We start from the raw sequence: 13,356 nt of genomic DNA, 5'->3' as shown, positions 1-13,356 counted from the left end.
TTTACGTAGCGAAATCTCCGTCACTCTGCCGCAATTATTTCTTTCAATACGTTTTTATTCAAAGTTTTTTTTTATTTTTATTTTTATTTTTTTAGGGGGCATTGAAAAAAAATGCATAGAAAATAATCAGTCAATAGTGAATGCATGGCTATAAAAAAATAAATAAATAAATAAATAAATAAAAACATGCAGCGCCACAAACATAAAGTACCATGTATGTGACAGAATATCATAAATAAAACATGTGACCATATTAGAAAAGGGGGATACTTCCCATACATCCCCATGCGTACAATTTATGGGGGGGGGGGGGGAGGGGATTTAAGTGTGCCCAAGAAAAATAGAATCGAATTGCTCAAAAATACACCATATAAAATTAAAACATTTTATTTTATGCAAGACCTCAAAGACAGAAAAGGTATATATTTTCTAAAAAAAAAACATATTACGCTTCATAAATCGATATACAGTACTTTCATCCACATGGGGGGGTGAGTCCCAGTAAGTTTATGAATTGACGTGTTTCGCCCAAGGTACGGGCTTCTTCAGGATCCACTTTTCAATATTTTTAAAGCCTACAACAAATGCCAAGGAGCGTAGTGTGTCCCAGAAAAATAGAATACAATTGCTCAAAAATACACCATATAAAATCAATAAATTTTATTTATACAACACCTTAAAAACAGGGAAAAAAAACGGAAAAGGTATAGGTTTATGAATCGACGTGTTTCGCCCATGGTAAGGCCTTCTTCAGGATCCACTTTTCAATATTTTTAAAGCTTACAACAAATGCCAAGGAGCGTAAAACCAAATATAGTATGCAGACACACTGAAATGTACTCAGATCTAACATTGCTCAAAAATACACCATATAAAATCAATACATTTTATTTATACAAAACCTTAAAAACAGAAAAAAAAAAAAACAGAAAAGGTTTTTATTTTCTAAAAAGCATATTATGTTTCATACATCGATATACAGTACATTCATCCACATGGTGGATGAGTCCCAGAAGGTTTATAAGTTGACATGTTTCGCCCAAGGTAAGGGCTTCTTCAGGATCCACTTTTCAATATTTTTAAAGCTTACAACAAATGCCAAGGAGCGTAAAACTAAATATAGTATGCAGACACACTGAAATGTACTCCGATCTAAATAGACAATAATGTTGTGTATATCAATAATGAATCAAGGCAGCTGCTCTCAATATACCAGCCATCAAATGAATGAGACGAAGAGGGACAAGAGAAGAAAGTTCTATTATTGTTTTCGTGGGCACACTAAAATCCCCATCTCCCATGAATTATTTATTTTTATTTTTTGTTAATCCCCCCCCCCCCCACAAGAAAGTGGAGTTACCCTTTAAAGGAAAATGTGTTACATGATATAACTCAATATCCTGCTGTTACTGCAAACTTGAACGTGCGCACTCTTCTCATTACAGGTTATGAGCATTCTAAGCAGTCCCAACGGAATGCCCCCCCAGAGCCAGTCGGATTTCTCCATCTCCCCTCTACATAGCGGTCTGGAGACCACCAATTCCCTATCGGCAAGCTGCAGCCAGCGCAGCGATTCCATCAAGTCTGTGGACAGCCTCCCCACCTCTCAGTCCTACTGCGCCCCGACTTACAGCACGACGGGATACAGCATGGACCCCGTGGCAAGCTACCAGTATGGACAATATGGACAATGTAAGTACTGATCCACAGTAGTATATCAGGGCTAAGAAAACCCCAGGAGGTAGGTTACTGGGGGGTCACCTACAACACACCACGTATGCAACAGTGTACTAAAAAGAACTGTTAGGGTGTCCAATGAGAAGTAGACTATAATGGAGAGTCTATTCCGGCATGGTGCGTACTGTCACTCCTTAGCAGAGAGGTCTCGCACAAGACTCGGATTCAGTTGCACACATAACCACTATGAAAGGGTCCGATTCAAATCCACACCCATAATGCCCATGGGCCATCCCTGTGCCGGTTCTTGTAGCCTGTAGAGATGTGCTATTCGTTCCATTCCAAATGAGTTTTTTTACGAATTTCGACAAATATTCGAAAATTCGAATATTCAGAAATGTGAAAATGGGGGAAGAATGTTCCTTACATTGGTGATCAGTGGGAAGAACGTTCCTTACATTGATGATCAGTGAGAAGAATGTTCCTTACATTGGTGATCAGTGAGAAGAATGTTCCTTACATTGGTGATCAGTGAGAAGAATGTTCCTTACATTGGTGATCAGTGAGAAGAATGTTCCTTACATTGGTGATCAGTGAGAAGAATGTTCCTTACATTGATGATCAGTGAGAAGAATGTTCCTTACATTGGTGATCAGTGAGAAGAATGTTCCTTACATTGGTGATCAGTGAGAAGAATGTTCCTTACATTGGTGATCAGTGAGAAGAATGTTCCTTACATTGGTGATCAGTGAGAAGAATGTTCCTTACATTGATGATCAGTGAGAAGAATGTTCCTTACATTGGTGATCAGTGAGAAGAATGTTCCTTACATTGGTGATCAGTGAGAAGAATGTTCCTTACATTGGTGATCAGTGAGAAGAATGTTCCTTACATTGGTGATCAGTGAGAAGAATGTTCCTTACATTGGTGATCAGTGAGAAGAATGTTCCTTACATTGGTGATCAGTGGGAAGAATGTTCCTTACATTGGTGATCAGTGAGAAGAATGTTCCTTACATTGGTGATCAGTGAGAAGAATGTTCCTTACATTGGTGATCAGTGAGAAGAATGCCTTACATTGGTGATCAGTGAGAAGAATGTTCCTTACATTGGTGATCAGTGGGAAGAATGTTCCTTACATTGGTGATCAGTGAGAAGAATGTTCCTTACATTGATGATCGGTGAGAAGAATGTTCCTTACATTGATGATCGGTGAGAAGAATGTTCCTTACATTGATGATCGGTGAGAAGAATGTTCCTTACATTGGTGATCAGTGGGAAGAATGTTCCTTACATTGGTGATCGGTGAGAAGAATGTTCCTTACATTGGTGATCAGTGAGAAGAATGTTCCTTACATTGGTGATCGGTGAGAAGAATGTTCCTTACATTGGTGATCAGTGAGAAGAATGCCTTACATTGATGATCGGTGAGAAGAATGTTCCTTACATTGATGATCGGTGAGAAGAATGTTCCTTACATTGGTGATCAGTGAGAAGAATGTTCCTTACATTGGTGATCGGTGAGAAGAATGTTCCTTACATTGGTGATCAGTGGGAAGAATGTTCCTTACATTGGTGATCAGTGAGAAGAATGTTCCTTACATTGGTGATCAGTGAGAAGAATGTTCCTTACATTGGTGATCAGTGAGAAGAATGTTCCTTACATTGGTGATCAGTGAGAAGAATGTTCCTTACATTGGTGATCAGTGGGAAGAATGTTCCTTACATTGGTGATCAGTGAGAAGAACGTTCCTCACATTGGTGATCAGTGAGAAGAATGTTCCTTACATTGGTGATCAGTGAGAAGAATGTTCCTTACATTGGTGATCAGTGGGAAGAATGTTCCTTACATTGGTGGTCAGTGAGAAGAATGTTCCTTACATTGGTGATCAGTGAGAAGAATGTTCCTTACATTGGTGATCAGTGAGAAGAATGTTCCTTACATTGGTGATCAGCGAGAAGAATGTTCCTTACATTGGTGATCAGTGAGAAGAATGTTCCTTACATTGGTGATCAGTGGGAAGAATGTTCCTTACATTGGTGATCAGTGAGAAGAATGTTCCTTACATTGGTGATCAGTGAGAAGAATGTTCCTTACATTGGTGATCAGTGAGAAGAATGTTCCTTACATTGGTGATCAGTGAGAAGAATGTTCCTTACATTGGTGATCAGTGAGAAGAATGTTCCTTACATTGGTGATCAGTGAGAAGAATGTTCCTTACATTGGTGATCAGTGAGAAGAATGTTCCTTACATTGGTGATCAGTGAGAAGAATGTTCCTTACATTGGTGATCAGTGAGAAGAATGTTCCTTACATTGGTGGTCAGTGGGAAGAATGTTCCTTACATTGGTGATCAGTGAGAAGAATGTTCCTTACATTGGTGATCAGTGGGAAGAATGTTCCTTACATTGGTGATCAGTGAGAAGAATGTTCCTTACATTGGTGATCAGTGAGAAGAATGTTCCTTACATTGGTGATCAGTGGGAAGAATGTTCCTTACATTGGTGATCAGTGAGAAGAATGTCCCTTACATTGGTGATCAGTGAGAAGAATGTTCCTTACATTGGTGATCAGTGAGAAGAATGTTCCTTACATTGGTGATCAGTGAGAAGAATGTTCCTTACATTGGTGATCAGTGAGAAGAATGTTCCTTACATTGGTGATCAGTGAGAGGAGGGGATCGGAGCCTTCAAAAGTCACCTAATTAGTAAATAGAGTGCAACTGTATGTAATTTAATCTCAGTATAAATACGGCTGTTCTGTGAAGCCCTCAGAGGTTTGTTAGAGAACCTTAGTGAACAAACAGCATCATGAAGGCCAAGGAACACACCAGGCAGGTCAGGGATGAAGTTGTGGAGAAGTATAAAGCAGGGTCAGGTTATAATAAAATCTCCCAAGCTTTGACCATCTCACGGAGCTCTGTTCAATCCATCATCGGAAAATGGAAAGAGTAGGGCACAACTGCAAACCTACCAAGACATGGCCGTCCACCTAAACTGACCGGGCCGGGCAAGGAGAGCATTCATCAGAGAAGAGCCAAGAGGTCCATGGTGACTCTGGAGGAGCTGCAGAGATCCACAGCTCAGGGGGGAGAATCTGTCCACAGGACAACTATTAGTCGTCTCTCCACAAATCTGCCCTTTATGGAAGAGTGACAAGAAGAAAAACATTGGAGAAAGAAAGTCATAAGAAGTCCTGTTTGTAGTTTGTGAGAAGCCATGTGGGGGAGGGGGCAGCAAACATGTGGAAGAAGGTGATCTGGTCAGAGGAGACCAAAATTCTACTTTATGGCCTAAAAGCAAAACGCTATGTGTGGGGAAAACTAACACTGCCCATCCCCCCGAACACACCATCCCCACCGTGAGACATGGTGGTGGTAGCATCATGTGGTGGGGATGGTTTTCTTCAGCAGGGACAGGGAAGCTGGTCAGAGTTGATGGGAAGATGGATGGAGACAAATACAGGACAATCTTAGAAGAAAACCTGTTAGGCCGCGTACACACGCGCGGACTGTTCGCCCAACCTTGTCCGCTGAACAGTGTTTGGGCGGACAGTCCGCTCGTGTGTGGGGCTTCAGCGGACAGTTTCAGCGGACAGTTGGCCGAACAAGGTCTTACGGAAATTCCGAAAAACTGTCCGCTGAAACAAGGTTTCAGCAGACTGTTCGCTCGTGTGTAGGCTTGTTCGGCCAACTAAGTCTCGCGCATGCTCAGAAAGGATTTCCACGTCGGAAGGTTGCATTGCAGTGTATAGGACGTCGTATTTTTCGTCCCGTCGTACGTGCCGTTCACGTCATCGCGCACGGTTTCAGCAAACTGTTCGTCCGTCGTGTGTGGCCATGTCCGTCCATGCTAAGTTTGAGCGGACTGTTCGCTCAAACTGTTGGACGGACAAAGTTGGGCCAACAGTCCGCGCGTGTGTACGCGGCCTCAGAGTCGGCAGAAGACTTGAGACCGGGGCGGAGGTTCCCCTTCCAGCAGGACAACGACCCGAAACATCCAGCCAGAGCTACAATGGAATGGTTTACATCAAAGCATATTCATGTGTTAGAATGGCCCAGTCACAGTCCAGACCTAAATCCCATTGAGAATCTGTGGCAAGACTTGAAAATTGCTGATCACAGACGCTCTCCATCCAATCTGACAGAGCTTGAGATATTCTACAAAGAAGAAGAATGGGCAGAAATGTCCTCTCTAGATGGGAAAATCTGGTAGAGACACCCCCAAAAAAACTTGTAGAGAAAGGGGGTTCTACAAAGTATTGACTCCGGGGGGCGCCATACAAATGCCCCCCCCCCCCCACACTTTTCACATATTTATTTGTATCATTTATCATTTTCCTTCCACTTCACAATTATGTGACACTTTGTGTTGGTCCATCACATAAAATCCCAATAAAATACATTTATGTTTTTGGGTGTAACATGAGAAAATGTGGGGAATTTCCAGGGGTATGAATACTTTTTCTAGGCACTGTAGAGATACATCAGAGTAGGTGTGTAAATTGGGGCAGGCTGGTAAGGGCCCCAATGAAAACGGCCCCTGACTGCGGGTGGGTTCCATGCGGTGTATCCATTACACAAGTGTGTACTCTGTGCTGCGCTGTGATTTGCTATTACCAAATCCCTTCTTCTCCTATCCAAATAGCCTCCAGCCACTCCAACACACAGTGTCACCGGCTCACCTCCGTAACACCCGGCCAAGTTCTTCCGCCTAAATGAGAAGCATGTGTTTCATGCCAGAGAGAGGGGTACGATGCTCCTCATCTGACCTTTCCCCCACCTCCAGCATGTTAGGGGCACACCTGCAATTAATAGTCACAGTCCACGTCCGCCTCGGGCGTTCTCCATCCCCTCCGCTCAGCTCCACTCAATGCAGACAGAAGGGATGAGAAGTACATGGAGGATGCACAGAGACTGGGAAGCTGATTTGAAGAGCCTCTGTCAGCTATTGCAAGTCACTGAACCCATGTAGGGGGATTACATTTCACCGCCATGGCCAGGAATGGGAGAGCTTTACATTCCACTGCCAGCGACCACCAATAAGGGGGGGGGGGTAATAGTACTAACACTAGTGTTGGGGGCTATTGCTGCATTCACTTACACCAATGCTGGGGGTTATAATTGCATTCACTGACACCAAAGCAAGCTGGGGGTTATTGTTGGATCCACTGACACCAAAGCTGGGGGTTATTACTGCATCCACTGACACCAAAGCTGGGGGTTATTGTTGGATCCACTGATACCATTGTTGGCAGTTATTATTACATCCACTGACACTAATGCTGGTGGTTATTAATGCATCTCCTGACACTAATGCTGGGGGTTATTACTGCATCCACTGACACCAATGCTGGATGTTATTTTTGCATCCACTGACACCAATGCTGGGGGTTATTTTTGGATCCACTGATACTATTGTTGGGGGTTATTATTACATCTATTGACACCAATACTATGGGTTATTATTGCAATCACTGACACCAACACTGGGAGCTATTATTGCATCTCCTAACACTAATGCTGGGGGTTATGATTGCATTCACTGACATTAATGCTGGGAGTTATTATTATATCCACTGACACCAAAGCTGGGGGTTATTATTGCATCTCCTGACACTAATGCTGGGGGTATTTACTACATCCACTGACACCAATGCTGGAAGTTATTTTTGCATCCACTGACACCAAAGCTGGTGGTTATTATTGCATCTCCTGACACTAATGCTGGGGGTTATTACTGCATCCACTGACACCAATGCTGGAAGTTATTTTTGCATCCACTGACACCAAAGCTGGTGGTTATTATTGCATCTCCTGACACTAATGCTGGGGGTTATTACTGCATCCACTGACACCAATGCTGGAAGTTATTTTTGCATCCACTGACACCAAAGCTGGTGGTTATTATTGCATCTCCTGACACTAATGCTGGGGGTTATTATTGCATCTCCTGACACTATTACTACATCCACTGACAACAATGGTGCAGGGGCGTAACTATAGGGGGTGCAGCAGTCGCGACCGCAACCGGGCCCTTTGATGCAGGGGGCCCATGCAGCCCCCTCTACATATGGACGGCAGCAGCATAGGCAGCAAGCACACACTATTACATACCCCCTCCATATCCCCGTGGGGACAGGGACCCCTTCTCATCTGGGGGCAGTAACTTCATCTGCCCTGGAGACCTCATCTCTTCTGGGGACGGGGACCCCATCCTGCCTAGGGACAGTCCCCCAATGGGGCACCTAAAAATGTAAAAAAATAAATAAATAAAAACTGCTGATACCAGTGGTGGAACTACAGGGTTCACAAAGGTCATACCTGTGACCACGCCCTGGAGTTCCACCGTCGGACTCGGAGGGAAGGGCCCTGGCTGGGGTTCAGGGGGGCCCTTCATGGTTTCTTGCATCGGGGCCCTGAAGGTTCTAGTTACGCCACTGCAATGGTGGAAGTTATTTTTGCATCCACTGACACCAAAGCTAGGGGTTATTATTGGATCCACTGATACCATTGTTGGGGGTTATTATTACATCTATTGACACCAATGCTGGGAGTTATTATTGCATCTACTGACCCTAATGCTGGGGGTTACTATTACATCCACTGACACCAATGCTGGAAGTTATTATTGCATCCACTGACACCAAAGCTGGGGGGTTATTTTCGGATCCACTGATACCATTGCTGGGGGTTATTATTACATCAATTGTAACCAATACTAGGGGTTATTATTGCATTCACTGACACCAATGCTGGGAGCTATTATTACATCTCCTAACACTAATGCTGGGGGTTATGATTGCATTCACTGACATGAATGCTGGGAGTTATTATTACATCCACTGACATCAAAGCTGGGGGTTATTATTGCTTCTCCTGACACTAATGGTGGGGGTTATTATTACATCCACTGAAACCAATGCTGGAGGTTATTATTGCATCCACTGATACCAATGCTGGAGATTATTATTACATCTATTGACAACAACGCTGGGAGTTATTATTGCATCTCTCATACCTCCCAACATTTTGAGATGGGAATGAGGGACACCTACTTGCAAACATATGCAGGCATAGGACACACCCCCCGACACACCCCCTTAAAGGATAATTAACAAAAAAATGTTAAATCAACAAGGACTTTTTTTACCACCACTATTCCTTTATATTGGCTTTTAAAATGTACAAATGCAGCAATTTAGAATTTGGATGAAAGGTTTAGCACTGGAAAATACTTTTTGAAACATAAAAAGTGCATTTTATATACAACTCTATAGATCAGGCCAAAATGAGGGACAACTGAGGAGCAATGAGGGACAGAGGGACATTGCTCGAAATCAGGGACAGTCCCTGGAAATCAGGGACAGTTGGGAGCTATGCATCTCCTGATACTAATGCTGGGGGTTATTATCATAGCATCCACTGAAACCAATGCTAGAAGTTATCATTGCATCTCCTGACACTATTGCTGGGGGTTATTATCATAGCATCCACTGAAACCAATGTTGGGGGCTACTATTGCATGCACTGACACCAGTGCTGGGGGTTATTTTATTGTACTCCAATTTCCTTAGTGTGCATTGCAATACTCTGCAAAAACAAAAATGCAGCAAAACTAACATTTTTGTGTGTTGTTGACGTGCGTAAATTTGCTGCTATTGTGTAGCCCTCTGGGGGTCGCACTTGAGACCCTCTATGTTTTTTAAGTTGACTACAGTGGCTGAACAGAGCTACAAACCATTTAGTAGCAGCGATTCCCCAGCTGACCGGATCCATGGACTGCGCCGGGGACTTGGCAGAGACGCTCTTCTATCTGATGCCCACATTGATGGGACACAGAAGCGTGAAGAGAACCGTAATGGATATGACAACTCTAATAAGAGTCTTGTCTGGACAAGTCCTCCCCCAGGACTGCCGGCGCTGACATGCCACCGGCGCCTCACATTTCTTTACTTATTGGCAGTAACTTCTATATCAGTATTAATTTAATTTGGGACATTAACAGAGGGAGGAAAAAAGCTTCTGTGTTCTATGGAACACTCTGAGCCACCCTGCTGATGTGTATGCATGTCAATGACAACAGGCAACTATTATATATGTACTGTATGTCATTTACATCCTCCATGTACATCCTCCATGTACAGCCTCCATATACAGCCTCCATGCACAGCCCCCATATACAGCTTCCATCTACAGCCTTCATTTACATCCTCCATATACAGCCTCCATATACATCCTCCACGTACAGCCTCCATGTACATCCTCCATATACATCCACCATGTACATCCTCCATCTACAGCCTCCATGTACATCCTCCACCTACAGCCTCCATATACATCCACCATCCCAGAAGCTATACTGAACCCTCCTGATGTCAGTATTGTGCCCTCCTATCTCCCCCTGTACTGTGCCCTTCTGCATTCCCCCCTAATGTGCTCTGCCTCTCTTCCTCCCCTACTGTGCCCTTCTGCCTCCCTCCCTTACTGTGCTCTGCCTCCCTCTTTCCCCTACTGTGCCTTTCTGCCTCCCTCCCCTATGGTTTCCTTCTGCCTCCCTCCCCTACTGTGCCCTTCTGCCTCCCTCCCCTACTGTGCCCTTCTGCCTCCCTCCCCTACTGTGCTCTGCCTCCCTCCCTCCCTCCCCTACTGTGCCTTTCTGCCTTCCTCCCCTACTGTGACCTTCTGCCTCCCTCCCCTACTGTGCCCTTCTGCCTCCCCCTTCCCCTACTGTGCCCTTCTGCCTCCCTCCCCTACTATGCCCTTCGGCCTCCCCCCTCCCTTACTGTGCCCTTCTGCCTCCATCCCCTACTGTGCCCTTCTGCCTCCCTCTCCTTCTGTGACCTTCTGCCTCCCTCCCCTTCTGTGCCCTTCTGCCTCCCCCTCCCCTACTGTGCCCTTCTGCCTCCCTCCCCTACTGTGCCCTTCTGCCTCCCTCCCCTACTGTGCCCTTCTGCCTCCCTCCCCTACTGTGCTCTGCCTCCCTCCCTCCCTCCCCTACTGTGCCTTTCTGCCTTCCTCCCCTACTGTGACCTTCTGCCTCCCTCCCCTACTGTGCCCTTCTGCCTCCCCCTTCCCCTACTGTGCCCTTCTGCCTCCCTCCCCTACTATGCCCTTCGGCCTCCCCCCTCCCTTACTGTGCCCTTCTGCCTCCATCCCCTACTGTGCCCTTCTGCCTCCCTCTCCTTCTGTGACCTTCTGCCTCCCTCCCCTTCTGTGCCCTTCTGCCTCCCCCTCCCCTACTGTGCCCTTCTGCCTCCCTCCCCTACTGTGCCCTTCTGCCTCCCTCCCCTACTGTGACCTTCTCCCTCCCTCCCCTACTGTGACCTTCTCCCTCCCTCCCCTTCTGTGCCCTTCTGCCTCCCCCTCCCCTACTGTGACCTTCTGCCTCCCTCCCCTACTGTGACCTTCTGCCTCCCTCCTCTTCTGTGCACTTCTGCCTCCCCCCCTCCCCTACTGTGCCCTTCTGCCTCCCTCCCCTATTGTGTCCTTCGCCCCCCTAATGTGCCCTTCTGCCTCCCCCCTACTGTGCCCTTCTGCCCCCCCCTTCTTATTGTTTAAAATCGATTTTATCGAAATTAATAATAAATATATGTTTCATGCTATCAACTATTTATACTTTAATTCTTGAGAGTAGGTGAGCAAATAGGGGCAACCTGGTGGGGGCCCAGTTCATTACTTTGCCCAGTGGCCCCTGATACTATTAGGATGGCCCTGGGCCCTAGAGCGATCATTTTTATACAGCACATGCCTTCAGTGCAGCTATAGAAGAATGAGTATGAAAAAAAAAATGGCAAAAAAAAACTTGTATTGGTAGTTTACTTTTTCCTTGCTAATTTATTGTTGGATTTGTTTTTCAGCTGCTGTCGATTATTTGGCTAAAAACGTCAGCCTGTCCACACAGCGCCGCATGAAGCTCGGCGAACACTCAGCTGTCTTGGGCCTGTTACCTGTTGAGACCGGACAAGCGTACTGAAGGGTCCCTCACCTCCGCCCCCCCCCCCCCCCCCGATAGCGACCCGCGCCAGAGGGCTGTTTTTGTTTGCCTCCCACTAAACATACGGGGGCCCATTCACTGCTGTCATCCTCTGGGACTCTTCAATAAAGCCGATCCTACGCACTCAACCTTGCCATGCTCACAACCAGAGACGTGCTGGCACCTGATCCTTGAAAAGGCATGGTGCCATGTTTATTTTTTTTTTTTTTGGTAGGAGCCAGCATGCGCAGAAGATTTATCAAACCACATTAAGCCTCTTCACCTAGCCAATGAAAACAGCAAGCGATACAAACGCCGGTCGGGGATTGGCAGCGCAATTTGGGCTGTGAAATGGACAAAGTAACGCCACATCCAAATCTGCCAACGTGCCAAGCCAGAAGGTGGAACATTTAATGGCAGATCTAGAGAAGCAAAAAAAAAAAAAAAGGCTTTGTTATATTTTAATTTGAACTGATAAAAAGGAAATTCATTCCATACTTTATGTTGTGTAATGTGCAACGTTCCCATCTTCAGGAATTGTGGAGCAATGACTGACTAAATAATGATGACTTGGTGGAGTATGTCCGAAACGGGTCCACGCTTAACTACCGGGACTTAGAATCATTTTCACAAACTTTATTTTAAAAGGACAATTCTGTTAAGAAAAAAAAAAGTATGAATTGTAAGGAAACCCAGATCGGACTGAAAATATTGTAGCCAAGATTAGAGATATTCAGAGATGACGGACAATAGAGGAGGCACTCACTTTTCTCCATAAAAGGGCTGAAATGTCCCTAATAGCTACTTGAAATACTTAAACCATGTGTATGACTTACCATCATCTACATGGAATTCTTTTTAAGAAATATTGTAAAACAAAATGACTTATTTCTCAAGTTAAGCAAAAAAAAATAATAATAATAATAATAATAATCCACATCACACCTATGCATTATCTAGAATACACTATATGGGCAAAGGTTTATAGACACATGACCATCACACCGACTTCTTGGTCAAAAGTATGAGTTCAGGTGTTTCTAGTGAAGGGTTCTGTTAATGCTACAACATACAAAGAAATTTTGGACAATTATGCCATTTTAACAGTTTGGTGAAGACCCTTTTCTGTTCCACCATGGCTGTTCCCGCCCCCCCCTCCCTCTGTGTAAAAAGCCAGCTTCATAAGGACACGGTTTGACCAGTTTCGTGTTAAGGAACTTTAGTGTCCTGGCCTCAACTCTACTGAAATCCTTTGGGAGGAATTAGAATGCTGATTAAAATAGCCAGGTCTTGCTGGTTTTTATTTTTTATTTTTTTGGCGCCCAATGTGGGGCCTAACATGTGAGCCAGGTCCTCTCACCCAGCATCAGTACCTGACCTCACAAATGGGTACACATTCCCACAAAAACTTTTCAAAATCTTGTGAAAAGTCTTCCCAGTCCCAAAAGAGTGGAGGAAGTTATGGCCATAAAGGGTTTCCAAGTATAAAAATACATGGTTTGACCAGTTGGATGTGAAGGAACTTGAGTGTCCTGAGCTCAGCCGTGCTGAACACCTTTGGGATGAATTGAAATGCTGATTGTGAGCCAGGTCTTTCTTTTTGGCGCCCAATGTGAGATCCAACGTGTGAGCCAGGTTTTTTTGTTTTGGCGCCCAATGTGGGGCCTAACATGTGAGCCAGGTCCTCTCACCCAACATCAGTACC

The 13,356-nt window shown here is 44.9% G+C and overlaps 1 protein-coding gene across 9 annotated transcripts in view; it reads left to right on the top strand.

Annotated features, from left to right (window-relative positions):
• PAX7 (paired box 7) overlaps nucleotides 1–12,572 on the top strand; it is a 184,473-nt gene extending 171,901 nt beyond the window's left edge. For all 9 annotated transcript variants that reach the window (XM_077456333.1, XM_077456331.1, XM_077456332.1 and 6 more), the window contains exons 8-9: nucleotides 1,446–1,692; nucleotides 11,536–12,572. In XM_077456333.1, the coding sequence (XP_077312459.1) occupies nucleotides 1,446–1,692; nucleotides 11,536–11,651 (363 nt within the window). In that variant the 3' untranslated portion in view covers nucleotides 11,652–12,572. The remainder of the gene's footprint in view (nucleotides 1–1,445; nucleotides 1,693–11,535) is intronic.
• The last annotated feature ends 784 nt before the right edge of the window (nucleotides 12,573–13,356 follow it).

Source organism: Lithobates pipiens, unplaced genomic scaffold (genome assembly GCF_037356315.1).
Source record: "Lithobates pipiens isolate NorthernLeopardFrog02 unplaced genomic scaffold, aLitPip1_a1.2 Scaffold_27, whole genome shotgun sequence".
NCBI lineage: Eukaryota > Metazoa > Chordata > Amphibia > Anura > Ranidae > Lithobates > Lithobates pipiens.
This window is presented reverse-complemented; position numbering and strand designations above follow the sequence as displayed.